The 27,918-nt window shown below is 41.4% G+C and overlaps 1 protein-coding gene across 1 annotated transcript in view; it reads left to right on the top strand.

Moving 5' to 3' along the window:
* Positions 1-21,755, top strand: part of LOC104509416 (glycosyltransferase-like protein LARGE1) — a gene marked incomplete at its 5' end in the record, with an annotated part of 61,796 nt that extends 40,041 nt beyond the window's left edge. The window contains 5 exons of the mRNA XM_010151350.1: positions 10-173; positions 4,612-4,890; positions 11,264-11,410; positions 16,598-16,793; positions 21,181-21,755. Coding sequence (XP_010149652.1) covers positions 10-173; positions 4,612-4,890; positions 11,264-11,410; positions 16,598-16,793; positions 21,181-21,378 — 984 coding nt within the window. The remainder of the gene's footprint in view (positions 1-9; positions 174-4,611; positions 4,891-11,263; positions 11,411-16,597; positions 16,794-21,180) is intronic.
* Positions 21,756-27,918: the final 6,163 nt, after the last annotated feature.

The following is a 27,918-nucleotide window of genomic DNA, read 5'->3' as shown; positions in this document are numbered from 1 at the left end:
TCCTTGCAGCTCCAGAAACAGCTGTCTGAGCTGGATGAGGATGACTTATGCTATGAATTTCGTCGAGAACGTTTCACTGTCCATCGCACTCATTTGTATTTTCTACATTACGAATATGAGCCGGCTTCAGACAACACCGATGTAACGCTGGTGGCTCAGCTCTCGATGGACAGGTAGGGAAAATCTCTTGTTCATTGGAAGCATCAGACAATTAATATTTCCTTACAGAGAAATTCAACTATATAATGTTTTGGGGAGAGAAAAAACTCACTTTCATGAGTTTTCGATGTCATACTGTAAGACCTTTCCTGAGTTAGGAGTAGCACTTGTAGAGAACCCGCATGGGTCCAAGCTTCAGCTCTGCAGTGCACACACGAGTGTGAGTAGAGTTCATGAGAGGCTGAATACTGGAACTGCAGGGGTTGTTACTTGTCAGAATTGTCAGGTATTATTAGTTTATGGAGTTTTGCAGCAACTTAGAAAAAACAGGAGATGTTTGTGATAAACTTGGGCAAGCAGTTGAAGCTGACTGAGTTTTTATACACAGTATTTCCTCAATAGACAATGTTAGTTTTGCTTTCGTTAGCATTTTCTTTGCAGAAAATTTCAATTAGTGATTCTTCTTTTAGTGAAAATCAAAACTAAACATTTGAGTTTCAAATTAGGAAGTTGAAAATAAAACTTTTTTTTTTTAATGTGCTAGTGTGAAATGAAAAATGGCCTTTTGACAGGAGTCGTTGCATTTTAATAAAAATGTTGATTTTCAGAATAACATTTTTACTGTAACTCTTTTCAACTTTCAGTTCTGATGTTAAATAGAATTTAACTGTTATAGTATTTGGGAAAACAAAGCCACTGCATGACAAATTCCACCTGCACCCTTCTGATTCCCACAGTTACAATTAGTTGTCATTTTTCTGAAAGGGTAGTCCGGATCAACCGGCTTTGTGAAATTTTGAATTGTCAGTCTCCTTTTTCCTCCTACTTCTCAGTGCAAACCCAATCCAAACTTTGTAGTTACTGCAATCAGAGTGGGTTACAAAACAGGTCGGCATTGAAACTGATATTGCATTTCGCGAGCACGCAGAATACAACATGACCCATGGGTACCACCACTGCTACCTCAGTGGAAGTTCAGCAGTATTCCAGAAGGAATTCAGATTAATTAAGATCAACAAGATATTTACAGCCTGTTTCAAAAATAAACATGGACAAATAAGGGCTATTCTGTTTCACCAGTGCCTCAGCACTGCATCCTGCACGTTGTGTTATGATTTGCTATGCGCGTCAGTGTCTGTTCTATTGATTTTTAATTGAGGAAACATTTCTTAAGTGTTCACAAACCTTTGAGTAAAAAACTAAAGAAATAAACTAAGCCAGACCCTAAGCGAGTGCCACAGTAAATTAGTAAAGCTGGTGTGTGCACGTGGTATATTTTCCCCCCAGAATTTAATTCAAAAGAATGAGCTGGGGCTGAGTGCTGATTCACTGGCACTGATGCAAAGTCTGAGCATCTGTTTCCCTTTCTGGATCCTCACTGGGGCACATGTTTTTATTGATAGACAGAACCACACATTTCTATTCAGGAAGAACAGCCCTCCTGATACTGTGCAGGAAAAATCTTCCCTACTTCGTTGGTGTGTTTCTATAAATTATTGATTTGAGTTGGAAATACTTTCTTTCAGCTAAAATCAATAAATAATATCATACCAAAGAACTGTTTAGCTGCTTTGTTTTCTTTCAAATCTTTCAGTTACTGCCTGATTTTTTTTTTTTTATCTTCTTTAAACCACTTCTATTAAGCTCCTCCGGCATAGCTGTAGACATTTAAGAATAGCGTCTCAGATGTAAGATGACATGTACATAAACAATGCTATATGCTACATTCCCGCACCGTTCTTTCAAATGATCATCCAAGATGTGGAGAGGCAAAAAAGCAACTCCCAGTGTATCCAATTATAGTCCTGCTGGAGTTGAGACTGACGTGACTGTTGTGACAGGCTTACGTTTACCTGTGCTATGGACTGGGGGAATGGAAGAGAGGGATGCAATTTAGGAGATAACATTAATGTCTTTAAGATTAATGTCTCTGAGACAGCTTCAACCAGTGTTGTTCGTTGCTGGTTAATTGTCACCTTTTATACTGATCTGACATTTTCTTGGATAATGGCTGGGTTGCATCACTCTGGTTTTCATGCATGTGTTTTGGTTAGCCAGCCTTTTTAAAGGCGTGGTATGCACCCGGGGTTCAGAAATCAGAGTGGGAGGTGAAAAAGTGTGATATCAGGATGTAGACAAGGAAAGCCCGGCTAAGTGTTACACCAATTGAAGTCTGGGTGAGAATGAGTTTCACATTGGTTGAGTATTCTTAAGAAGAAAAGTGAAAACAAATACTTTCACAAAACTGTTGAATTCCAGCAGAATTCTCTTGACTGAAACAGACTTTTAAAAAAAATAAACCAACTGAATGATGACCTTATTATTATGCAGTACAGGAGTATATTTATTTTCTCTAGTGTCCTTAAGAGAACGCATTCCTCAAGACTGCTAGCAGAACCAAAAATAACCTGGTCATGTTGTACTTAGAAACTCATAATTCTAAATTTGGTGGTCAAAGGAGACTATTGTAACAACCTACAGAGAGTAGATTATGGAGCATCACCCAGCAGTCCCTGTAAGAGAACAGATGTAATGAGAACAATGCAGCAAAATGGAGTATTCTAAAGGGCAGTAAGCTATCCAGCTGGAAATTTATACCAGCAAAACCTAGTTTCCTCTTAACTATTGTGAAATCTTTGCAGGCATTATCAGGTGTGCTGTTTAAATAAGTTATGTATGCCATTTGTCCACTGCTTGGAGTCCTTGAAAGGCATTTTCCTGCATTTCTGGATAGGCAAGTATTCCATTTTTAAAAGACTGCCCTAAATCTGACTGTTGATGAATTGAAGTCTCCTGATTAATAGGTTTCCACTGTGTTGGGGGGGGAAGATATTTTTCCTCTATTTATTATTTGTACAATCAAAAGCCTAAAGCCTTCACATACTTTTTAGATCTTTTTATCAATTTTTGTTTCTAATTCGGCTGTATGTTTCAGGCTGATAATAACCTTTGTTTCAATAATAGATAAAAGAAAACAATGTACCAGGTGTAGACTAGTAAAGGTAATATTTCATACCTAAGAAAAAATGATTATATCGTCTTGGATGTCATCACGATCATTCAGAAATGGAGGAAAAAGCTATTAATGTTAAATCAGAATGTGTGTTTGCTGGTATGAGTGTATCATTCCTTTCTGCTGCAAAGCTTAGAGAGATAAGAGATAGTAAGAGGGGGAAGTTATTTTCTCTGATTACAATGATGCAGAAAACTTTTATTGTGTTCTGTATAAATATTAATAGCAAAAATCTCGTAATGTAGATTTGGAAGGGAACGAAGATAATCATGTTGTATAGTCTACTCTTCCTAATTTTTAATAGAATATCTGGTTAGGCTGCATAGGTTCATTTCCCTTTGTATTAACTCAAGAGGCTTTGTAATCAGTCCTTGCTGTATTTTTGGGTGGCATATCTTAATCTCTAGGCAGTTCTCTATAAATTACCCAAAGTGCTTAAACGATTTTGACCAGGCTGGGTTTGATTTACGTTTGTGCATGAGATCTTTCGTTGTCATTTTCATCGATAGTATTGTAACTGCTGGTAGATTTTAAAAATATACATCAATACAACCTGTTTTAAAAATAATTTAATGAAATCTGAGATACTGCTAAAACATATACAAATTAGTACCTTAAATGATGGCTTTGTCTGAAATGTTCTTTTGATATTCCACAGCAATGTCATGCCTTTCCCTCATTCTCTCCTTACTCCCTATGCAAAGTAGATCCCATTTCTATCAATGTGTCATCCTTCTGCCCTTTCCCTCACAGCGAGTTTTCTTCTAGTCAATGTAAATGTTCATAGAAGTCAGTAGTCCCTTGACCTGTCGCTTTTAACAGCTTTTAAGATCTGACTTACTGCCTTGCAAAACTTTGAGGAAGGTTTTCCTCAACAGGAGGTAAAATGATCTGTGGGTCTGTACACCTTTCTTTCTCCTCCACAAGCTTGTTGAAGAGCAGTGTAGTATCTTAGTATGTGAGAATAGCTTGGCCTGAAGTGTGAATTGGGCACTAGGCACTGTTTCAGATTGCAAGACCCCTATCCTGGAAGTAGATCCAGATGGACAGATCCCTGCAACTGCTCAAAACTCCTGTCAGATGAAGTCCCATCGTCCATGTGGGTCTTCTTGCAGCATCAATGCTTTAGGCAGAAAGAACGGTGTTTTTTTCACCTAGCTTTAGGTATATGAGTTGTGGATGTGTGTATCTAAGCTAGGGCTGTCCTAGGCTCCCTTGTGTTCAGTAGGCATATCTAGGGTACAGTCCATCTGCCCAGGAGACATCAACTTAGATGAGAAGAATTGTGTTATAGAAATATTTATTGCTTTCCACAGTATATAAAGTGACCCCAATCTGTCTCACTTAGAGACAGATATCTTCATTTGATCAGATGAACCCAGGCGAAGAGTCCTAGACAGGGAGACAGCCTGTTCTTATTCTCACCCTTCCTTTTTCAGGCTCCAGATGCTCGAAGCCATCTGCAAACACTGGGAGGGTCCCATCAGCCTGGCACTCTATCTTTCTGATGCAGAAGCCCAGCAATTTCTCCGCTATGCCCAGGGCTCAGAAGTGCTTATGAGCCGCCACAATGTTGGCTACCACATCGTGTACAAGGAGGGCCAGTTCTACCCTGTGAATCTGCTAAGGAATGTGGCCATGAAGCATATCAGCACACCATACATGTTTCTGTCTGACATCGACTTCTTGCCCATGTATGGACTCTACGAGTACCTCAGGTAAACAGACAGTGGAAGGAATCCCACTGTCACCCGTATTTTCACCCCTCCACACCCCACCCTTCTCACATATTCCCAAAACAATGCAGTTTGAGCAGATCTGAGAGAGACATCTTATAGTTGTTTAATGTGTGACAATGCCCAGCAAGACACAAGAATTTTTAGGGTAGAGAAAGGGGCTGTAACCGGAAATAAAGCAATATAATTATGAAAGAAAAAACTCTGATCTGAATGTAAGCCCTGTTAGCCATCAGAATAATTCCCTCGGAGCAGCAGAAGAATCAATTTGAAAATTGAACTGGACTGAGTATGTGCAAGAACATCCTGTATTAGCAGAGATGCAAAACGGACAATTTCCATAAACATCCCTGGTTCTTAACGTCAGTGACTGAAAAAACATACAGAGCATCACTGAACTTTGTTGTCCCTGTGACACACTCTTAATCCAGTTCTGTACCTTGAAAAGAAGGTGATAGTCTAACCTGCTCAAAAATATGACTGCAACACCAGCACCTGTCAAGGCAAAATAATTAGCATAAAGAAAACGGGAAGAGTAACCCAGTAACAGTGTGTATTGTACCATAATGAATGTGAGCAGGTTGGCCTGAGCAAACTACAGACCTCTGATCCATTAACTGATTTTTTTTTTATGGAAGACCTTTTTTCCTGCAGAGGCTGGTCATCCGAGGCCAAAGCATAGAGCAAGGAGGACACCCTGTGGCCAAGAAGGAGGTTGTCAGCTCCTTAGTCCTGGCCCCTTTTGCTTTTCATCTCTGTTCTAAGTTGGTAGAAGTTGATCAGAGTCTTCCAGGGAGGGTCTGCCTGTAGCTGACCGTCCATAGGCCAAGGGGTTTGGTCTGTAAAGGGAAATATACCTTCCAGTATCATGAACTTATGAAGGAATTCCTTCGTTCCAGGTTTAACAACTCAGTAAGTATTTTCTCACTCCTCCCTCACGCAGAGATTTAATTCCCTTTTCCAATTTCTGCATCCATGTATGGGGCCAAATTGACTATGGATTTTAAGATGCTGGATTTCAGTAATATCACTGAAGTTTTATCACACTGTGTCAGCTTGATTCCTATTTATTTTAGGGATATTTCTTTTGGACCTGTGCTATGATGACTCTAAAATCATTCTGTCACTTGCACACATTAGCTGTCTCAAGATACGTGTAGGCACAGTTGTTAGCTTTTCTGTTCTTTGACATTACTGTTGCATACTGTTACATTCCTTCAGATCGATGCTGGACACAGTAAGGGTAGCAGCTGTTGATACCAGCATCTAGTACTAAAAAAGCAACTTGTTCCTCCACACTGCTTTGCAGTGCACTGATGGGAGCCAGCACTGAAAAAGAGAAGACAATAAGGAAGACAGAATAATGTACCACAATATACTTAAGATATTACAACCGTAGAAATAATTCTCCTATGTTGATAACGTATTATAGGACTAAATGCACAGTGACGCCACCCACTGGTGCTGGTTCAGAAAAAAAAGGATTTGCAGTGAAAACTGTGGCATCCAAGACCTTGTGTTTTTTCTACCAGCCTTTTGTGAGGCCCATACCACCTTAACTCGGACTGTGAGTCTCTGTAGCCAGGGAATATCGAAATTGTTAATCTGCTACTACCAGCTCTTTAAAAAGGGATTGGATTTTTTCGTATGTGGACTAAAGGCTTTTGTTGCTTTTTCAATAATGATTTTTCTGAGAAAAATAGCAGGGAATTGCAGTGAGATTATTTTAAACACAGATGCCCTGTATCTTTCTGCATTGACTTCTCCCACTGCCTCTGCAAGTAGCTGATTAGTGCTACATATCTGAATGGCAGCGATTTTTTCTTAGAGAGATGTACAAACGTTTTTGTTTTCATTTCCTCTGATAGAACAACAATAAACAAATAGTGTGGTGTTTCAGGCATCTTTGTACAGGATGAGCCAGACAAGTCCCTCTCACTGCAAGTTTGCTGATTTACATATGTTGTATATCGTGTCTCTACAGACTGTATTCTCAGAAAGAAAGGAATTTTGAAAAACGTTTTCAACATATTTTGGAAATATAGTATGTGAAAGGTTACAGCCACTTTTGAAGGAGAAACTGATGGAGCTGATGGTTACCTGTCCCTCTGGGTATCTGTTGCTAGCACTTATATTTGTGCTAATTGAGCTTTTTCAGAGCTGCCAATCACAACCATTCCAATGCTTTTAATCTCCATCAAACCCCACTTTTGTCATACCTTACTCTTCTGTGAAGTACAAAAGGAAAGAAATGTATCATTTAAGGATTTCCTGTTTACAAAACTCAGACACTTTCATGGTCTGTGCTGAGTCAAAGTCTTTTGTCACCTTCTCTCATTAGCTGCTGAGGTCATCTTGTCATTGTCCCAGAGGTAAAGGCTCCTTCTGGTTGCTACAAGTAAGGTGTGTGGGTCATCCTAGAAGTTCTTCTAACATAAAATAATTAGACAGGCTACCTACAGTTGTCACAGCTAACATTATTCTTTTCTGACACATTTGTGTAAAATATGCCCTTCGCATCCAGTGACACGTTTAGCATGAATTGGGAGCTGGCATCCAAGCTCTGTCTGAAGGTTTTATTCCTGTCCCCTGCAACATGAGTTGTGAAGTATTTCTGGTTGTTCTTCAGCATCTCAGCAAGAGACATGCTTCACATCATGCCTACTGTTTTTCATTTGTTGGGTGCCTTTGTAGGCTGTGCATTCATTGCTTTTGCAGAGAGGAAAAACATTCCAATAAATTTAACAGTGGACTGACAACTCTCCAGTTCTTAACACAAAGTCTGTGACTGCTGTATTCACTGATCTCAAACCAGCCACTTACTGAGTCCTGATAGTGGAAGCTAATTTGAATTAATGGACTCTTTTTTTTTTTTTTGGAGGGTTTCTTGGGGTTTTTTTTCCCCCTGAATTTAGTGCTTTAGGATTAGATTTCTAACCTTTCTGTGTCTGAGCTTCTCTGTCTCCAGAAATGGGAATGATACTGCTATCTGCCCCCATGAGGATGAGGATTCTGTGTTAATTTTTGGAAAGGGCTGTGGAGATGAAAAGATTGGTATTGACATGCTGGAGTTCATTCTACCTGTGAGGAGGCTCTTGTGATTTAAGATTCATTTCTTCCCCGCCTTGCGAAAAATAGGGTTGATTAGTAGATTTAGAAATTTAACCCAACCTTCACTGTGTCAGAATGACATACATCAGGTCTGAACACAAAGATGCCTGGGTAACGGTTTCCTGGACAACACTAGAGAAGAGAAAGTTCTTCATAAAATCATTTATCCGTATTTTGGGAGTTGGGGAAGAAGGACAGATAAAGGAAAATGGATACAGAATCAAGATCACTGAATCCACAAAACAGTCCTCATAAGGATAGTGCAGGAATTAAACAGTTTACACAGTGCTAGTTTGCAAGATAATGAAACATATTCCCTACGTTATATTCTGCATCTTGCAACACCAACAGTAAAGATTTATCTATTCCAAGTATCACAGGACCAGTCAAACAGCAAATGGTACCTCTACTAAAAGTAGGAAAAATGTCAACCCACAGAAAAGGGAACGTAGATTTGCTTCTTAGAGGAATTCAGCTGATTGTCTGAGGAGCAGACTGCCAGCCAAGTTATCAGAAAAAAATGGAAAGTGTTTTTTTTTTCTCTACCAGATCTTCCCTGCCTTTAACACAATTTACGTAGCCTCTGTTGTCCCTTGTCACTCAGGTTCAACACCTGGATGTCAGCACTCCTTCCTTCTTCACCTTAAATTACTCTTTATGTCATTGTAGTCCACATTGGGCAGGCCATTCTTCTTGGAGGTCCATGCTGATGGACTTCTTGACCCAGTATGTCTCAACTCCCAGTTCAGTTTGGGTGAACCCTTCCACTTTGCCCTGACCAACATGCACCTCAGATGCTGACATAGCTCTTGAAAATATGTCTGCAGGGATTCTCCTGCTATTTTATTTCACTCTTGAAGTACCTCCACCAGTTCTCTGTCTGTATCCACTACACGCATTTTGTTTTCAGACCTCTGCTACTCTCCACTTACTAATTTTTCATGTTGGACTTAGACTGTGCAAGTGATTTCAGCCTCTTGTATTAGTTTGTTCCCTCTGCCTTTTGGTCTTCTTTATGAGGGTACTGGCATCAATTCTTTCCAACAGTTCTGCCATTGATACCTGTATTAAATTTGCAGATGACAAGAGTAGGGAGTGTGCAAAAAGGATTATTGAGATCCACATAATTTTTGTGCTTCTATCCCATGTCTTACAAAATGAGTCATGTTCAACACTAGTTTCAACACAACTTGCTCTGTCTGACAGCATCTGCTGTTACTCTTGCTTGATACCTGTACCTACTTCAGCTTTGTTCAGCTTCAGACTGTGGATTTTGATGGGCAGGATTGTATCCTACTCTTTGACGGTGCCAGGCACACCAGGGCCTTGATTTTTGACTGGGACTTTTGAGCTCTTCATCAAACAAAGAGATAGCAACAGCCATAAATAGAAGCTGCAGAGCCCAAAGAGTGAGCATCACTGCAAACATTACCTGCTCCTTCCTAGAACTGAATCCTCAAAACTCTACCACTCAAGGCTGACAGATTGCACAGCATCCAGAAAGCCTGAGATGTTGTCAGAGAACCTTTGCTAGTGTGTTCTGCTTGCAGGGAAGGTATGAAGGGGAAGAAACATTAAGAGCATCCTGAAGAATGGGTGCTGGCACAGCTCGGGGATTCAGGAAGGTCGTGGAGGCTGACTATGAAGGAGTCATCTATTTACATGAAGATATCTTGGCTATTAGTGATGGTGAGAGAGAAGCTAGTGAAGAAAGTACAGAAAAGTTATAATAAGATGCTGTTAAAATCCTGCAGTTGTGAAAAGTTCACTGGAATGTGGAAGAGTTTCTTTATACACCGCAATTTTTTCAGTAAGGCACTGAGAACAGATTTCTTTTTATAGAACAGGCCTATAGGGTGGTGTGAATTCTCTAAAATTCAGATTTTATTAAATAGACCTTCTCTTCTTTTTCTCTGATGGCAATAAAAATAAATTCTAGGTATTCTGGGCCTAGGAAAGTGGTTTATTCGGTCCTTCTGTTATTATGAGAGTGATCCCAATTCCTTTATCTTATAAGGCTGTAGAGAGTTTGCTGCTTGTCAACATTGTCCTTGATTGCTTTTTGCAGGAACATAAAAGTCAGGACAGTGAATCCTGTTAAGGAGAACTGACTTTGACAGAGGGAGAGAGGCATATTTCTCATATGAAATATGAAGATAATGAAAGGAAAATCGAGACAGAGTTATTTCTAATGACAAGCATAGTAAGATTTAGCTTTGGGGTGCAAAAGTAACTTCTTTTCCTTTGTCTTTGGATTTTAGTTTGTTAGGAAAGAATAGACTGAATACCTCTGGCAGGCAGTTCATAAGTTTGGCAAACTGTTGCTCTCCTGCAGCAGTCATCCTAAGGCCCTTGTCTGGGGAAGGGCCCTAATGTGCAAAATGTAGTATGTGCACACATGCATACACATACCAAAACAGTCTCTGCCCTGAAAACCTTTCAGCAAAAGAAGGCAAAAAGGAAGGTATCTCAGCGTGTCCAGCACACAGCTCTTCTCTGCAGGAAACAGCCTCTATGCCCTATGTTTAAAGTCAAGCACAAATGGGCTTTTTATCTCTGTGTGCTACCATGCACATAATTAACAATAGTAGAAAAATACTGCTAATTTACAGTTTTGCTGATTTGCACTATGTCCGGTTGCAGTAGATCTGTGCCTTGCCTTGAGGAAAGACCAACCATCATGTGAACAGCATTCTTCTTGAGGGCAAATATGTGTTCCATAATGGTATTAAGGTAACACTCACATTGCAAGATACACAGAGCTCCAAAGCAGAGATAAAAAGCAAGTATGGTGGCACAGCATAGCACAGAGAATAGCTAGGCTGAAATGCAACCAATCTTTCCGGCTCCTCACCTTCTAAAGTGCCACTGAGTCCTGGATAAATCCTGTTCTTTTAGAATTGCCGTTGACTGGTTAGCTCTTCAAATCACATGTGGTAACATTCAACTATGTTTCTCTTACAGAGTTGTCAATTGGCCATGCTCAGCGTGCTAATTCAGCTCTGTGCACCACTGGCCATGCAGGGCAATGTGACAGATCAGTCAAACACACACGCTCTTTTTGAGCTGTGATTGTTCTCCCTGCTCTTAGAGTAGGATATTCAAAAGAAGAGGAAAATAAGAAACCCCCCTGGGAAAAAATACAGGCCATAGTTACATTTTTTTTTGCTCTTTAAACTGAAAAGCCAAGTGATTTGCTCTGTTTAAAATTTTACTGCTTGTGTTTGTTGTTTGTCTTTGCCAGGAAGTCCGTCATCCAGCTAGACCTGGCTAACACCAAGAAAGCTCTGATTGTACCTGCTTTTGAGACCCTACGCTACCGCCTCTCCTTCCCCAAGTCAAAAGCAGAGCTGCTATCTATGTTGGACATGGGAACCCTTTTCACGTTCAGGTAATGGAATGTATTTTTGTTGAATCTGTGGTCATTATCTCTAAAAATGTTTTTGATGTTCTATGAATATTTGATTTTTCTCCCTCACTGTCAGTTAGCTAGCTCCATTAAGAAACCTACTGGATTTTTCTTCCTTTTTCACAGAGAGGCAGTGGACAGAATTGTATGTGGATATATTCCATCTGTAAGCTCAGCATTTTATCTAGTATTATAGTCCTCTACTGAAGGACTTCAGTTGTTAAATTGAATTTGTTTTATTTTCATTGTTTTTTATTGCACTACAAAATCAAGCGCGACCATTACACTTATGTCCGTGTAATTTGCTTTTTGGCTGCCAAATACTATCTGGATAGCTGTGTCCCTCATGTGACCAAAAAATAATTTCCCTCTGCTTGTTGGTTTGCTTTGTTACTGACTTACTGGAAAAACAAATGCAGGCTTGTCGCGTGCTCTTTTTAAAGTGTGAAACAGCTGCTTAAATAGCTGGAGTTTCTTAATGCAGAGTTGAAAGTGTACTCTGACTACAAGTTGAGAAGCAAAGAACACCTAAATTTGGAGCTCCTCTCTGAAGCAGATTCCTTTTGTGGCTGTGAACAAGTCACTTCTATTATCTGCCAGACTCTCCGGTTTTAAAATAAAACTACCAGGGTTAACTGTCTGTTGGGTGTGTGGTAAGGTCTGATTAGTAGACATTTGTAAAGCATTGCAGCGGTGGGGAGAGTACAATATGGCCTTGTGATATTGCACAGAGAGGGGCTTTAGGAGCCCTGCATTCTCTTCTCGGCTCCACTACTGCCCTGCTGGGAGGCGGTACACGAATCAGTTCACTTTCTTACATCTCAGTTCTACATCTCTGAAATGCAGGTAACAATGTTCACCTCTCCTTTTTACAGTATTTTGAGATCTAGAGATAAAAACCATGAAAAAGCCAGGTATTATCCATGGCCAGTAGAGCTCTCTATCAACTCTCCCATCCTTCGCTTACTTTAGAGCTTTCCTCACACTTCTTCCACTCCCTGTATTACACATCTCTCTGCAGCAGCCGCCCTTCCCTCATGCAGCCATGTGCACATGTCATAGCAAACAGCCTGTGAGCCTGGAAAAGGTAATTCTGACACTACTTCTACCCGTGAGTGCCTTGAAAAAGAAACTCGAGGCAACTGAGGGAAGCATGCCTCTCTCTGGAAAATTACTTAAGGATACTGATAGGGCAAGTGCCTTTCACTCTCCCACCATTCTTTAACAGTCAACGACATACAAATTAATGAGAGATCGATTGTTTCTCCCATAGTTGAAAGAAAAAAATCTTTCCAGTGAAAAATAACACCCTCACGATTTTCCGATGTTACATTCAAACAACAGTGAAAGTTTCAGCCTGCAGAGCAGTGGCCTTCCACTACAGATTTCATCTTCAAGCTGTAGAGCCTATTGGCATGTTACATACACAGCCGGATTTGCAGGTCCTCTCTTGCAGGAATTTTGCCAGAGCAAGGTTAAGTAAGAACTGAAGGACATGCGCTCTGTAGCTGATATACATATTAATGTAGGACACATTTTACAAATGCTTCCCCAGTTTGCTTTGGCTCATTTCATTGCTGAAATCTATCAACAGCCACAAAGCAGCTGAGATCTGGGCTGAGAATTTCCACCTCCACCTTCAAGGTGCTTTAATAGGAATTTTGCCAGAGCAAGGTTAAGTAAGAACTGAAGGACATGCGCTCTGTAGCTGATATACATATTAATGTAGGACACATTTTACAAATGCTTCCCCAGTTTGCTTTGGCTCATTTCATTGCTGAAATCTATCAACAGCCACAAAGCAGCTGAGATCTGGGCTGAGAATTTCCACCTCCACCTTCAAGGTGCTTTAATAACGCTGCAATTCGAGGCTGAGTGGGTGGGAGTGAGCTGGGGAGGACTGCTGTGACAGTGATTGCTGAGAGTGCCTGCAGCATCCCAGTCCCTCACACCACATGGTAGATTACAATCTTTCCCTCACTGAAATTGCTTTTGTCACCTCTTTTCCAAATGGTGACCTTTTCTACCTCTGGGCGGCTAAGAAGTACGAAATGGTTCTCAATTACATCCCCCAGTCACCGCTAGAAGAAAAGGGGAGATGTGTGAGCATCCGTGGCTGGCAAGGTGTGCTGTATGGAAACCCCCCGTGGCAGTGGGATGCTCTGTGCCAGCTTGCTGGCTTGGCTTGCTGCCGCTGGCTGAGTCTGTGCCCAATGGGGACATGCCCACTCGGTGCCTGGGTAATAGCTGACAAACTACAAATGTGCTGCCGACACAGCTTTTAGGCACAAGGAAAACCACAGCTGGTAGAAGACACATCATATTGAGAAAACATAACCAGCAACAACTGATTAACTAATTAACTGATTGCATCCACAATCCAAGAAAACATTTAAGCATCTGAGAACAGAAAGGGGAAGGTTTTTCTTTTACTAAATCTTATTTCTCACTGAAATGGGAAGCTTTGAGGGACAAAGCAGGGAGGAAAAACACTCTGAGAGGAATAACTGTTTCATTTTGCTAACTTTAACAAGTTTACCATAGTTTTGAAGTTTTACTTTAAATAAAAGTAATGAAAGTGAGATTGAAACATTTGACCCAAAGCAGGCGGGGGTTGTGCAGTTGTTTTCCATGAACCGTGGGAAAGAAACTCATCATCATTTTATGGAGATCAAATGATTTGTTTTGGATTTGTCAAAATTACCAGGGCAGTGAAAAATACGTTGTTTGCAATTTTCACCGAGTTCTCCTGGGAGTCAGTGAGATTGAGTGTGGCGTTAAAATTCAATGTGTATTTAAATCTTGAGTGAGAAGGGCCTGAGCAGGAAAATTAGATTTGTTAATTTGTCCTGCGAGATGGAAGACCAATACGGGCTGTGAACCACTTCTCACAACGGCATCACCGAGAGTAAAGTCTGTTGGAAATAATTCACTCTTTTGTGGTGACTTCTTTCCTCTATATGGACTTCCATGTAATGGTGTCTGCGTATCTTGTTTTGCTGTACAGTTCATGTCATGATCAGCCACTCGTCAAGCAGATTATATCTGTGTGTGTATATATGTAGACCCATATATATTGTATTTACATGTATGTAGGTAATCCTGACATCTCACAATTCTTGTTTCCAGTCTAGTAATTCCTTTAGAGTTAATGTGTGCACACACCTTCTTTGAGTGTCCTGTACTCATTTTCCATTTTGTCCTAACCTTAGCCATCCTTTTACCTTCCTCCTTCCCTCCACTCACGTCAGTCACTGTAAGATGAGTACATCACCTCTGGTATTATTTTGTTTGGTACAATCAGATCTAGTCCTTCCTTTACGCTTTGGGGTTTTTTGTCTCCAATCTCAGTTCCGTATTTTCCCTTCGCTGTCTCTTCCCCAATTTTTTTTTCTGACAGTCAGCTTCCTCAACACACCTGAGCTGCTGTAACTGCTTACACTGCTTTCCCCAAAAAGTGTGGAAAGGAATTGTTGGTTTTATGGTTAAGGTCATGTTCCTGCCCATTTAAACCAATGTGAGAGTGGTAGTAGAATAGCAGCAACATTTGTCTGCTTCTCTGCAGGAATCTCTCAGTTAACCAGAGTTTGTATGGGGCTTTGAAGATACAAATCACTTCATACGTGTTTAGTAGTCATTATTGTTATTATCATAATTAATTTCAAACGCCGGAGGTAGGATTTTAGAAGATACAGCATCCTCCACAATCCCATATCATTTTAAACCCCACATTGTGATTGTATTATTTTTTTTCCAGCATAGATAGCTGCCCATTAGTGACTGAGTAGGTTACTCACTCATTTGGAAAAGAGCCCACGAAAAGGGATAGGTTCCAAAGGGCATTAAGGATTGTAAGCATCTTTGTGAATCTGCAACTGGTTTCTAATAACCTCTAATTAATTCGCTGCCTCTTTTTTTTTTTTTTTGATACAGAAGGGCTTTGTTTTTCCAGGTACCCAAACCAGATATCTGAAAGTGATGCAACCTGTTTACCATTTAGAAATGCAGCCTTCAAAGGGGCCTCTGTGCTCTCCAAATGATTCTGTCCTTCTCTGGCCCTGAACAAGGAGAGTCAGGAAAGCTGAATACCTCTCTGTTTTTCCAGTTATAAGCCATACAAATACACAGTCCAAAGTGGAAAATCCTAGGTTGTGATTTTATATCCCTGTTTTTAGCAATGGCTTTCAGTGTTAAGAGAATTTCTGGGGTTGAAACATTACCTCAGGTCCCAATTCTGCAAATATTTAATGCTCAAATCCCTTCACTTTAGCACTGTGAATTCAGTGTACCTTACATTACAAACTGGCAGGATGTTTGTTTTGCCCCTTCTGTTACACATCTCAGAGTGTTGTAATACAGATGGCCTGCTATGCCTTTGTTTCATTATTTAATCTAGGAGTCTGCAGAAAGGTGTAAGAAGAATAAGTGGGCGAGAGAGTCATTGACCCTGGCGCTAATGGGGTGGATTCAGGCTGTGCTTGGAAGGGATCTGCTGTGACCTAAACAAGATTAACAAAGTATAAAAGGATCTTTTTCTCTAAATCAAATTGATTACCTTACTCAGGATCACATGGGTACTCCCCACAATGTAGAAAGTACAGCAGAAAGCCTTTATGTAATATTTTACTTATTAATTTAATTATGCACTTTAGCTCCTGCCATAGTAATAACAGTAATTAATAAAATGGAACATATATCCAGAGCTGCAGGTGTCTCTCATACAAATTATAAAACTGCATATAAAACAGAGCATGAATGTCACTGTGGTGTAGAAATAGCTAATTTTAGGGACTTTATCTGAGCTACAGAATTTCACACCGATTTTAGAGCACTGATAGAGCCGCTTGGTTGCTAGGAACGAGACACAGCACTTTGCAGATGAACTGTCTGTGTACTTCGTAATTGTTTCTCACTTCAGCATTAGGTAGTGTTTTCACACTATCCTTCACCAACTAATGTGTTTATGCATTGAGCACATAGAGGCTCTGGGAAGTGTGCTGGAAATAGTCCTAGAAATTGCCTCCGATGTGTCCTGAAAATGATGATGTGAACTGTAAGATAATGTCCTTATTTTTGACATTTTATCTAACAAGTAACATTCAGTTGCCTCGCCAAGATGCGTTCTAGCTAACTGCCTCCCCACGTCCTTGCCACTTATGTCTGTTTAAGGTATCACGTCTGGACGAAAGGGCATGCGCCGACGAACTTTGCCAAGTGGCGAACAGCCACCACCCCCTACCGCGTTGAGTGGGAAGCAGACTTCGAGCCATACGTTGTCGTGCGGAAGGACTGCCCGGAGTATGACAGGCGGTTTGTTGGATTTGGCTGGAACAAAGTAGCTCACATCATGGAACTGGATGCACAGGTGAGGAGACAACACCTGCATATCTAACCCAGGGCTGGGCAGCTGGGTCGTTAAATGAAGCCTGTGTTCTGTAGAACAGGCTTTGCATCACCAAAGTGCTCATTTGGGCTTGCTGAGCTCCTTAATGAATGCTTCTTGAGTAGGGAGCACTCATTTAGTCCTTGTCAAGCATTAAAGGAGAGTCTAAGTTAGTTTATTTGTCAGTGCTGAGAAAGTAAGTTGTCTCACAGCGGCACAATCCCCGCAGTGCCAGCCTTCTGTCCAACAGCGTGCCTGAGCGTTGCAGAACTTGCTGCCAGTCTCATCACCTACTAGGGGATTTATAGACCTAGATGGGAGTTTTCCAGTTAAACAGAGGTTGGTGAGTCCCAAATGCTAATTTAGAATTCAAAAAGTAATCTTAATTTGAATCCAAGGTGAGCATCTTCAATTTCTGGCCTGGATTTACAGCGCATCTCTGCAAAGCCAAGCACTTCACATTTCTAAAGCCTCTGGTTGTTGAGCAGACTCTAGAGGATTCAGGTACTTGTTCCTTAGTACTTGTTCCTTGGGCTACCTGCCTTTTGGATCTGTGACTTGAGATGGAGCCGCTGGGCAGAATATAAGAATAAGGATGCAGGGAAAATTCAAGAGTCCCAGACTGGCACTAGAGCTCTCAAAGCTGCCAAGATCCCCGCTACTGACCTAGACCTTAGAGGCTGGCAGTGACTATGTCGCCGTGGGAGCCCAGTGCTGCTGCTTACTGAAACGGCAGGGTTTGCATCTCCCTGCTGTTCTTGGATGTGAAGCTAACCGCTGTGCTAATCAGCAGGGTCTGGGTCATGGCATTTCTTTTTAGTTTGGGTTTGTTGGGGTTTGTTTTTTTTTAGCTTGATTTCAGTCCCTGTGTTTGAACTAGTGACATTTCATGCTAACAAAAAACCATGCTTTTTGGCCGTCTGCATCCTCCGATGCTAGCTTCTGCTACGGATCTGGAATATAGCTGGTCCTTCTCTGTCCGCCTCTTCACCAGTTTGTGAAGCAGAGTAGCACAAGGCATGCAGCAAGTTACTGGGAGATTGTGTCTCTGGGGTGTAGGCTACAGGGTATTTCTGTGCAGGCATGTATGTAGGAGGGATGTTTTCTACTTCTGCTTACAAAACCACACGGTGACCTTGGGCTGGCAGCCACTTGCCCTCTGTTAGCAAAAGGGCATTCCCAGCAAATTTGTACCTACTTACGTTGAGAAAAAACTATTACAGACTAGAAAAAAAATTGTCCCTTATATTATTGTTAATAATAATACTTTGCTCTGCTGTAGCACTTTAATTTTCCAGTGCACTTTCCAAACAGTAATCAATTAACCATCAGTTGTGGAGAGTGCCAGTGTAATGATTTGTTATTTGTTAATCTGGGTAACAAGGCTTATGTTCCCACTGGCAGCTCTCATCTAGCACTCACGATTTAACTCTTCAGAGATGTTTGCCCAGCATACAGATGCACCCATGGGAAATATGAACATTTCCCAAAGTTGATCATGATGCAGATATTTTAAATAGCCATTGGATTGGAACTAATTCTGGGGAATTATATTCCTCACTATTCCAGCCTTAAAAACATTCTCACATTGAAAAGAGGTTTCATTTTCATCTGTAGCAACATGGGTATTGGCCTGTTCTCCCACAAAATCAGCCTGGAGGGAATGTGGGATCACACAGCTACCTCCCCCTGTGGCATTCCTCTGCTTCGGGGTGTCCACAGATCAGGTTGCTGCCAGCTGCTTGGCTCTTTTCATTACCAGCAGGCAGAGCAGCTCCTCAATTGAATTATTTCACTGCTCCTCACAACTGCAGCATCTGTCAAGAGAACCCCTTCAGACTCTGTACCAAGAACCTGTGCTAGTACCATTCTTCAGAGCAGAACACCATGTGGAGATATTCGGCAGCATTATTATTCTGGGGACATGCAGATGTCCACTGAGCTGGATGCTGTACAAATTCACAGATAATGACAGTCTCTGTCTAAAGAATTTATAACCTGTGAGGTAGGGACAGAGGTTCCTGCAAGTGCACTGCTTTCTCAACAGACGTTTCCTTATAGTAGAGATGGGCCATTAGGAAACCTTTCTCTGCTCTACAGGTACTGTGGAACTAGACTGTGAGCAATTATTTTCCAGGACTCTAGCCCAGCATCTTTCAACAGCAGACTAGTTTTTGGAAGGCTTTATGTGCCCAAAAGCCTTTCAGAGGGATGGGAGCACCACTGTGCTGAACAGTTTACACCGCAGAGCACAGACAGTCCCTGACCTGCAGGATTACAGACCTGAGATGCAAACAGGAACAAAGAAAAGATTGTATGAGGGGGATGTATCTTCCTCTGCATCTTCAGCCTTTAGTTTTAACGTCCTATAGAGGCATATTTTGTAGTTTATCAGCACTCATCACTCCATCATGCCAGCCTTTGTTTTTGCATTTGTTTCCCCATTAGTTTTAAGTCTCTTCCAGCTAAATGAGTTCTGTCTGTGAGCATGAGATTATTTTTCTCTTGCTGCCTTTGTCACCCCCAACAGAAGCTCGGAGGGGCCCATTCCCACATATGACAGCACTGTAATTTGGAACAAAGATTTACCACTTTGGCACTGCCTGGCAGGGTGCAGGCATTCCCAAAATGAGAAGGGAGCAGCCATACAGCTGCGTCTGTACCTAGCTGTCCAACACATACTACTGTTCCACAGGTGTCTCTGGGACAGCACTGCAGCCTTCGCTATGCTTTGGGCTGAGCAATACCACTGCCTGTGTTAGGAAATGGATCCACATGGCTTTCTACTCAGTTCTTTTCTTTTGTTTGGGTTTCATTTTGGGCTGCATTGCTCAAACAGTTGGTTTCTAGTAGCATCATATCCCAGCAGTTTTCAGTCTTTTCCAGGCTGATCATACTTTCTTAGGTGAGGAAAGATTAATAGATGAAGTACATGTGTTTATTAGCACAAGTGTCTTCTCTCCCATAAATCTGTTTCCCTAACAAAGCAGTCTTGGAATACTCTGCCTCTGTGCTGCAGATACTGTGTGTCTCTGCTCAGACTCCTCAATCTGTAAGTGACTGGACTTTACAAACCAGGGGATGTTGTGCAACATTTCTTTTAAAGCCAGCATGCCCTGTGTCTATTCCTTCCCCACTCACTGTCTTCTGCAGAGATGCTTTGGAATACTCTGCCTCTGTGCTGCAGATACTGTGTGTCTCTGCTCAGACTCCTCAATCTGTAAGTGACTGGACTTTACAAACCAGGGGATGTTGTGCAACGTTTCTTTTAAAGCCAGCATGTGTCTATTCCTTCCCCGCTCACTGTCTTCTGTTGAGATGCTTAATGAGTCAATACAGCAACAGCTGTAAATGGAACCTGTATGAAGTTTGTCATTTGCATCACATACAGGTCATATTTTTTGAAATTTCATATGAAAAAGAAGAGATAGTGTCCTAGTAGTTAGGGTACTTTGCTTGCCTACAGAATACTGAGGTTCATACACCTTTCCTGCCCACTTCCTTGTAGGAGCAGATACTGGTTCTTGTACTTCGTACACTAGTGACCTTCCAGCTTGTCTGAGAATCTGTCTTTGTCTAGCTTTGCTCTAATGATCGTATATTTAATTATAAAAATGGAACAAAGCTGATAGGAATAATTGAGGCTTAAATGAACCATCATTTTTTAGCAACAAAAATTGTCAAAGAACTTGGTCAGATATAAATAAAGAGGATTAGTGAAGTAGTTTTAGAGAAGAGGTAGAATTAGCACAATATCTCATACTTTGTGAAGGAGAATTTAATTTGCGTAAAACCTTCTGGAAGCATATGGAATTAGCAGGTCCATTTTCACATGCCTATAAAAGATATCAGATTCTCCCCTCATTTTAGGTTTATAAATAGTTTTGGACAGTTTTGTCACTGTGAGTATCTTAGTATACAGGCAAAACAACATACGTAGTACAATGGATGCCTTTGTAAATACAGCTTGTTCCAGCATCCCAAGAAAGACAAATTGTAGGGGCAAAAGCATGCTTTTGCTTGCACGCTTGACTCATGCTGTGTACAGTCCCAGCTGTGTTGGTTGCAAGCACCCTGCTGCAAAAGCTGGGCTGCAGACATGGCTTTGGGCGTGCCTTTTGTACTGTTCCCCATCATTTGGCTTATATGGAGTAACATACTTTAAAAGGGAATGTCGATCTTTCATAAAACCAAGAAAAAGCAACTTTAAAAAAAGAAGGCTTATTTGGCATATCTGTGTGGGTTTGTTGTTTTTGAGACCCACACTTCACTGTCACGTGATGGAGCGTGTTTGACTGTAGAGGTGCAAGAGAGATGCATTGCCAGAGGGCTTGGGAACACCCTCACAGCCAGTGTCTTTCTCCCCCAGGAGTACGAGTTCACGGTGCTGCCCAACGCCTACATGATCCACATGCCGCATGCCCCCAGCTTCGACATCACCAAGTTTCGCTCCAACAAGCAATATCGCATCTGTCTCAAGACCCTGAAGGAGGAATTCCAGCAGGATATGTCACGCCACTACGGCTTTGCAGCCCTCAAATATCTCACGGCAGAGAACAACAGCTAGCACAGTGGAGCCCGTGTGCGGGAAACAGGGACACCGGAGAGAAGAGCCACTCGACGTTTGGGGCCCGGCCTTCAAACTGAGAAATACTTTCTGTTTTTATATCATACCCGGCAGTTCTAACAGTAGGAATTTGAAGTGACATGTCTTCGGACTATGCTCCTTCCCCCCTTCCCCGACTACCCCAGGCCTTTCGGCTTTAGCATTCGAGAGGTGTCAACAAGAGGGGGCCGGCCACGCGCCCACCGTGCTGCCAGAGGTGGGGCCTGGGCAGGGGGAATGCACTCTGCTCTCTTAACTGCAGAGCAAAGACAGACCTTCAGAATATAGGATTTCATGTTGCTATTTAATAATTTGACATGCTTTTTATCTGTAAAGGAAGATCTTCGGGTCGCTGTCCTGTGAATTTCAAATCTGCACTACTCTAAAAGGGAACTTTCACCTGTGAACTTCCACAGGGGCCCTGTGAACATGGATGACCTTGTTAATGCAGGATGAGCCAAAGGTCTGAATTAGCCTTGAAAACGAAGGGGACGCTTATACAATACTGCACTCCAGAGAAGGTGTGTTACTGGTTTAGGTGTATACATGATATCAGTTGGTCTTTTATTCTGAAATTAGTTGTTTTATCAGGAAAATCCCCTCTACCCCACCCTGCCTTTTCCCCAGTCCTAAACACTGCTCCTTTCCTTGCCAAGGAAGTGTCTCCCTTGTGTTTCTTTCCCATTTTCAGTTCTGGTGGTCCAGTAAAGAAGATCAGTAGCTCTGCCAGAAAGTAAACAAAATTTGTCAGTGTAAGGTCTGTTTTCACCAGACCAACTTGTTTGTGTGTGTCTTGTAAAATAAAGGGCCTGGCTGTAACTCTTTACCTGTTTTAGGCAAGAATTGGATTTTGCCTATAAGGCATGTTGTGTGGGGGGATATTGATTTGTAGGCTTGTTTCAGTGCATGCCCATCCGTGAAGGCACTGGCCCTGGGGCTTTACGTGGACTTCTTCGCTGAACAGGGAATACAAACATGGCAAGTAGTAGCCTTGGTGCTCTCCTGCTGCCTGCTTCAAGGTCTCAGAACTACTTCGTTAAAGGAGTTTGTAATTAAAAGGAGCAGAACTGTTAGGAATAAACTCCCCATTCAAGGGGGAGAAAAGAGTGTGTTGGGAATCTGAGTATGAGTGTTTGCTTGAACGTGGGCTGGTCAAGTTCACAAGTTCGGTACACACAGGAGTATACCGGAGGGCGGACAGGAAACCTAACAAGCAAAATGCAGAAAACAAGACACTGGACTTTTTACCATTTTCTTTATTCTTCGGTATTAATGTTGTGTTTACATGGGATGAAGAGATGAGGTTTAGTGCACTACCCCTTGCAGGGCTATTTGTAATTTCTGTTGCAATGTTAATAGAGAAAGCAGAAACAACTCAGTGAGAAATGCATCTGTCTCCCTACCCCAGATCACCATGCGACCACATGTACCAATACCACTGCCTGAGTTGGGAAACAGATCCGCACTGTGTTTTGCTCACTTTTTTTCCATTTTGTTTTTCAGCCATTGGACCTTCTACCTTCCTCCTCACCTCATCCCTCTAGAGCTTGGTTTTATTTCTAACCTGACATTTTGTGAGAGCTTTCTGTTTCGGTGGAAACCACACGGTTAAACCAGACATTTAAACTACAAATATCAGTTCTTCGTGCTGTGTATACATAAGAAAAGCCAAAAAAGGCAACATCTTTGACAAGAAATAAAAGGGGCGGGAGGCTATGTGTAATTTTCACTTTTTCCCCTGGGAGTGTTGGCTGTATAAGAATACATCACTGCATAATTTTCCAAAGTGCTTTTCTTCTGTTCTTAATGGCTTTATGTAAAGATTTACATAAAAAGCTGGGAAGAAGTGAAATGAGTGCTCAGTCCTGGCTAAGATATATTTTCTAAAAAACCCAGAATCTTAACTCCCCAGGTCCCGTGTATTACTCATCATTAAGGGCCAGGTCACTGTGCATTTTCTGAATGAGGAGAATCCTGCAGTATAGTCCTGTTGATTAGCTAATGTGCAGAGAGATATCCAAAGCTGATCCTAAGAGAGGCTAACACTGGTTGTACCTACATAAAATCTCCACTCAGAGCATCAGTGTGGCCACCATTATATTTCATATATATTGAAAATTTCCATTTCCAGATGCACATTTCTCCTTGGTTTAACAACGTTGCCCAAGGATGGACTGGATTGTCCTGCAGTAGCATAACCTGTAGCACAGGCCTGTACGTTGTTTGGGTGTGCCATTATCAACATGAACATTATTCTATCCTCAGTGGTCGCGAGATGTGGATGGTGGAGCAGGGAGGTACTTGCAGGTCTGTACAGCAAGCCATGGGACCTCCTGGGTAGGCTTTGGTGTGCTGGTTGGTGTAACCAGCTCAAAGATTGGTAGAGGTTCAAAGAGTCCCCTTTTTTTTCTCCTTATAGACACTGTACTGACTTGTATCTGACATGTCATGTTTGTCTATGTGCTTCATAATCTGGGAGGTGTGGGACTTGGGGTATTTTAACACATTTCAGCCAATTACATGATAGCAAATGAGGATTACATACCTGTCTATAACTGCCAGGGTTCCTCAAACACCATGAAAAAACCACCACCACCAAAAATCCCCAACTCAGTTGTAACACTGACTGTCTTCCAGTCCTCTGCTGTAGTAGATACGCGCTAGCAACTTCGTTACTTAATTCTCAGTTTTCTTCTGAAGTCTTCAAGAAATATCAGATAAACCTGGTGTCTTAATGACTTTGATTTATTGATTTGCTCCACCTACTTCTCTCTTGAGTCTCCAGTCTATGACCTCTCCTTATCTTTGATATTTTGAAAGTGTGAGTCTCTCATTCAGATATCACTCCAGCACCCTCTCTGGTGAAGACTGATGCAAATAAATCATTTAGATTCTTGGCAATGTCCCTATTGTCTTTAATTGTTTCTTCTACTTATTGTTTGGGGTGGCCAACTGGTTATCTCCGGTTTTCTGCTTTTGGTGTACTGAGCAAATGTGTATTTTCAGTTTTAACTTCCTACTATTTATTCTTCAAATTCCCTCTTAGCTTGCTCAAACTTCATCTTAACTATTACATACCTTCCTCTCAGCTTGACAAAGTTTGGATTTCCATTCTCTGAAGGTTTCCTGTTTGGTCTGAATAGCTTCTAAAATTTCCAATTTGGTCATACCAGCATTTCCTTGTCCTTGTCTTCCGTCTATTTAAAGGAATACCATAGTCCATGGCTATTTAGAAGCCCTTTCCATTTTTAATCTGAGGATTTGGTTTTTCTTTTCTTTTTGTTTAGGGCCACTGATTCTTTCAAAGGATAAAGGGGGCATTGGTTTTGAATTTTTATATCAAGTATTACCCCACTAGGTTTTGGGAGCTTGTATTTTCATCTTTAACCTTCCTAAATGCTAACCTTTTCCTAGTCAAGGGATCAGAAATAAAATCTACAAAATTATTTTGTTCTTCTAATTTGGGATCTTTTCTTGACACATTTTGTTCAGTGTCTGCCTTTTCTCCCTCTACTCCAAAACATTGATGGGTGTGAGTCACTGCAAACTTTTCAGTCCCCTAAGACCCTTCCAGCACCAGAGCCTGAACTGTGCATTTCCCAGGACCTCCTGACATCCCACCACACGTCAAACATAATTATTATTCCAAATAATAATCTGCTGGCTGGCACCCAGTCCTCCTGTTTTTGTTTTCATGCTTCTCCCTTTGATGTAACAGGCTTTGCAAGTTTAAGTTTTGGGCAAAGCACTTGCCTTCATTTAATACCTTATTGTAACCCTCTAATATGTTTCCAGGATTTCTCGCTGTTGTCACAGTATATACCTTCAAATGTTTGGCTGTAGTTTCCATCCTATCATTTTCTGGCTAAGGGTCATCTACCATTTGCTGCTTGGCAGACCTAGAAAATGCCTTTGTTTATCCTAAATAGTCCTTAGTATCTCTCAGATTTTTTTTTTCCAAAGCCTACTTACAGTGATTTCTTCTGCCCTTGCCAGTTTTCTGTGTGAGCAATCCAGTTCCACTTCATAATTTGCAATTTTTACTCTATTTGTAATCATCATCTTGGACTCGGCGACACAAAGGAATTAGCAGCTGTACCTGCAGTTCCATCACTTTTGTCAGACGGAATATCAGATGTGCTCACATTATTCCTAAAGTACTCAGTTTTATCTGGCAGGCTTCATGGGGTTTGTATGTACATCATAAACTGCGTTTTCCTTTTACTGTGACAAGTGGAAGCACTTTGTAGTGTTATTTGCAGTAGGGAAAAGCACAAAAAAATTGTTGGAATTGTAGCTACCGTTTCTTTCCGCAGGGGAAAATGAGGCCCTAACACAGCTGAACAGTTTTATAAATGCCCTGCTCAAAACACATTGCACATTATTTTCTGGTAGGTAAAATCGTACATTGTCCAATTAAATATGAAAAATACATTTTTAATGTCCTCATTTTTACATGCAATTCTATCCAGAAGATAATGCATTTCCTTCTGCATCGTGCCAGTTTCCCCCATTACTCCAGCCTGCCTAATAGCCCCATCTGTTTCTGGCTGAGAAAGATTAATGACCAGCAGCACTGGGAGTCCTGGCAAATCAGCGGCGATATTACTCTTAGGCATTGCACAGGACATTCCCTCCTGCTCTGCCAGATACTGTATGGGTGTTCCTCAGGTTTCAGCGGGGCAACGGGAAGGCACAGCAAGCTCAGCAAGTGGGGTCAGCATCATTATTTATGAACTTCAGCAAGGTCTAATAGGTTGGATGGTGGGAGTGCAAAAAAGAGAATGTATCATTGTTAGCTCAAAAAATACTTCAGTCTTAGGAAAAGAAAGCAGCTAAGTTTCTGCAACTCCTGTAAGTGAGACTGGAACATGTAAGTCACTGGTAAACAGTGACAGCCAATAACCTAGTCTTTCCACTGCAGTACTGAAAATGCAGAAGCACTGATAGCTAAATGAAGTAATTTTTACAGTAGTAATTCATAATGTATATTTAGACGGTATGTTTATATCCAGACAGGTGGATTGGGGATTGTTTCAAGATTGCTACTTTGGTTCACAATATAAAATTAAGTTTGGAAAAGCTTCTGGCTGTGCACAGCACATTGCAATTCAGGGAATGCTTGCTAACCTGGGTTTTGAAATACCTTGCTTTTATAGGAATTTGTTTTCATCAGTAGTTATACATTCCCAAAACAAGACACAAAATCCCTGAGAATTTCAAAAGGATCTATGTATGTGTCAGTTGGCTGGAACATTTTCCTCTTATGAATACTTGGGATTTGGAGTTTGTTTGCTCTGCAGAGTAAAATTATTATGACCAGTTGAAAAAATAATCTGGGAATTAGAAAGCCAGCCAAATATTTATTTGTGCGATGGATCATATGAATGTGTTTGTCCAGACGTGTTAATGGGTACTGCAGTGCAAGTGTTCGCTCATTGAGCATGTCAGGAGACAAAGGATCTGAAACGCAGGCTAAGGATCTTTGCAGTCATTGTGTGCTATAGTTTCCTCCCATAGGATGAGAACACCTTCCTGTCTCCCAGCTAATTACTGTTTCTGTAAGGTCAAAATGTCCTAAACCTCTGCAACATGGATTCATGGGAAGTCAGTGTGCAAGGTGACAAAGGCTTCGTTTGAGCTCCGTGGTCCATTGCCATGAGATACAAGATTTCAGTCCAAAAGAAATAGTTCTGACCCGAGGGTAATTCTCCCATCAGGCGTGTAGACATCACTCTCACCAGATATATTCAAGAAGAGGTCCCCAAACACATGAAACCAAGTAATTCAAGCCAAGCTAAGCCTATTCCTCAGTATTATGGCAACATGATTCTCAGACAATGGACATGTGAATTTTCAACATTAACCATTGTATCACAAGACTCCAGCTACAGCTGCAAAATCAGTCGTGTGAAAGTTAGAGGATCTGAAATTTCAGGTTGCTGCTGGAGCTAGTGATTTGCTTACACAACTTGTTTCTGTCCCCTGGTACATATGTAATGGGACATCCTCTCTACAGAGTCGTTTGCTGGGTGTTTTTTTAGAGGACTTCTCTTTCATTGTACGCACAGAGTGGATGGCACTCAGCAGGTGGGTGATACTGTTTACTTTTGCTCTCGTTGAGCTTTCCATAATATGATAGCTGCCTTGATTCTTGAGTAAAGCCAGACTTTTTGCCCCCTCTTTCCAAAGGATAAGTTTAAACTGTGATTTAGGAAAATCAATTATCCCCTGTGCTCTCAGACTGAGCAGAATGCCTGCAGTTCTGTTCTACAGATTTTTCTTGTGCGGAGGGATCCTACGGAGCTGATGGAAATTACACACTCAGAGGCCTTGTAGCACTCACCCCCAACCTATGAATGCTAACAACTGAATATGCAAGAGTGATGAATCCCAGCTCTGTGCAAGCAAGTCTGCTCCCCCTTTGGGAGCATGCTAAAGGCACTCAGCCCAGTCTGTCAGGAAAACAGTGAAAAGATGGAGTAAGTAAAGGGGGGGTGG

This window comes from Eurypyga helias, unplaced genomic scaffold, assembly GCF_000690775.1.
Source record: "Eurypyga helias isolate BGI_N326 unplaced genomic scaffold, ASM69077v1 scaffold6775, whole genome shotgun sequence".
In the NCBI taxonomy this organism is placed as follows: Eukaryota; Metazoa; Chordata; class Aves; order Eurypygiformes; family Eurypygidae; genus Eurypyga; species Eurypyga helias.
The sequence above is the reverse complement of the archived record's forward strand: the minus strand, read 5'-3'. Positions and strand labels throughout refer to the sequence as shown.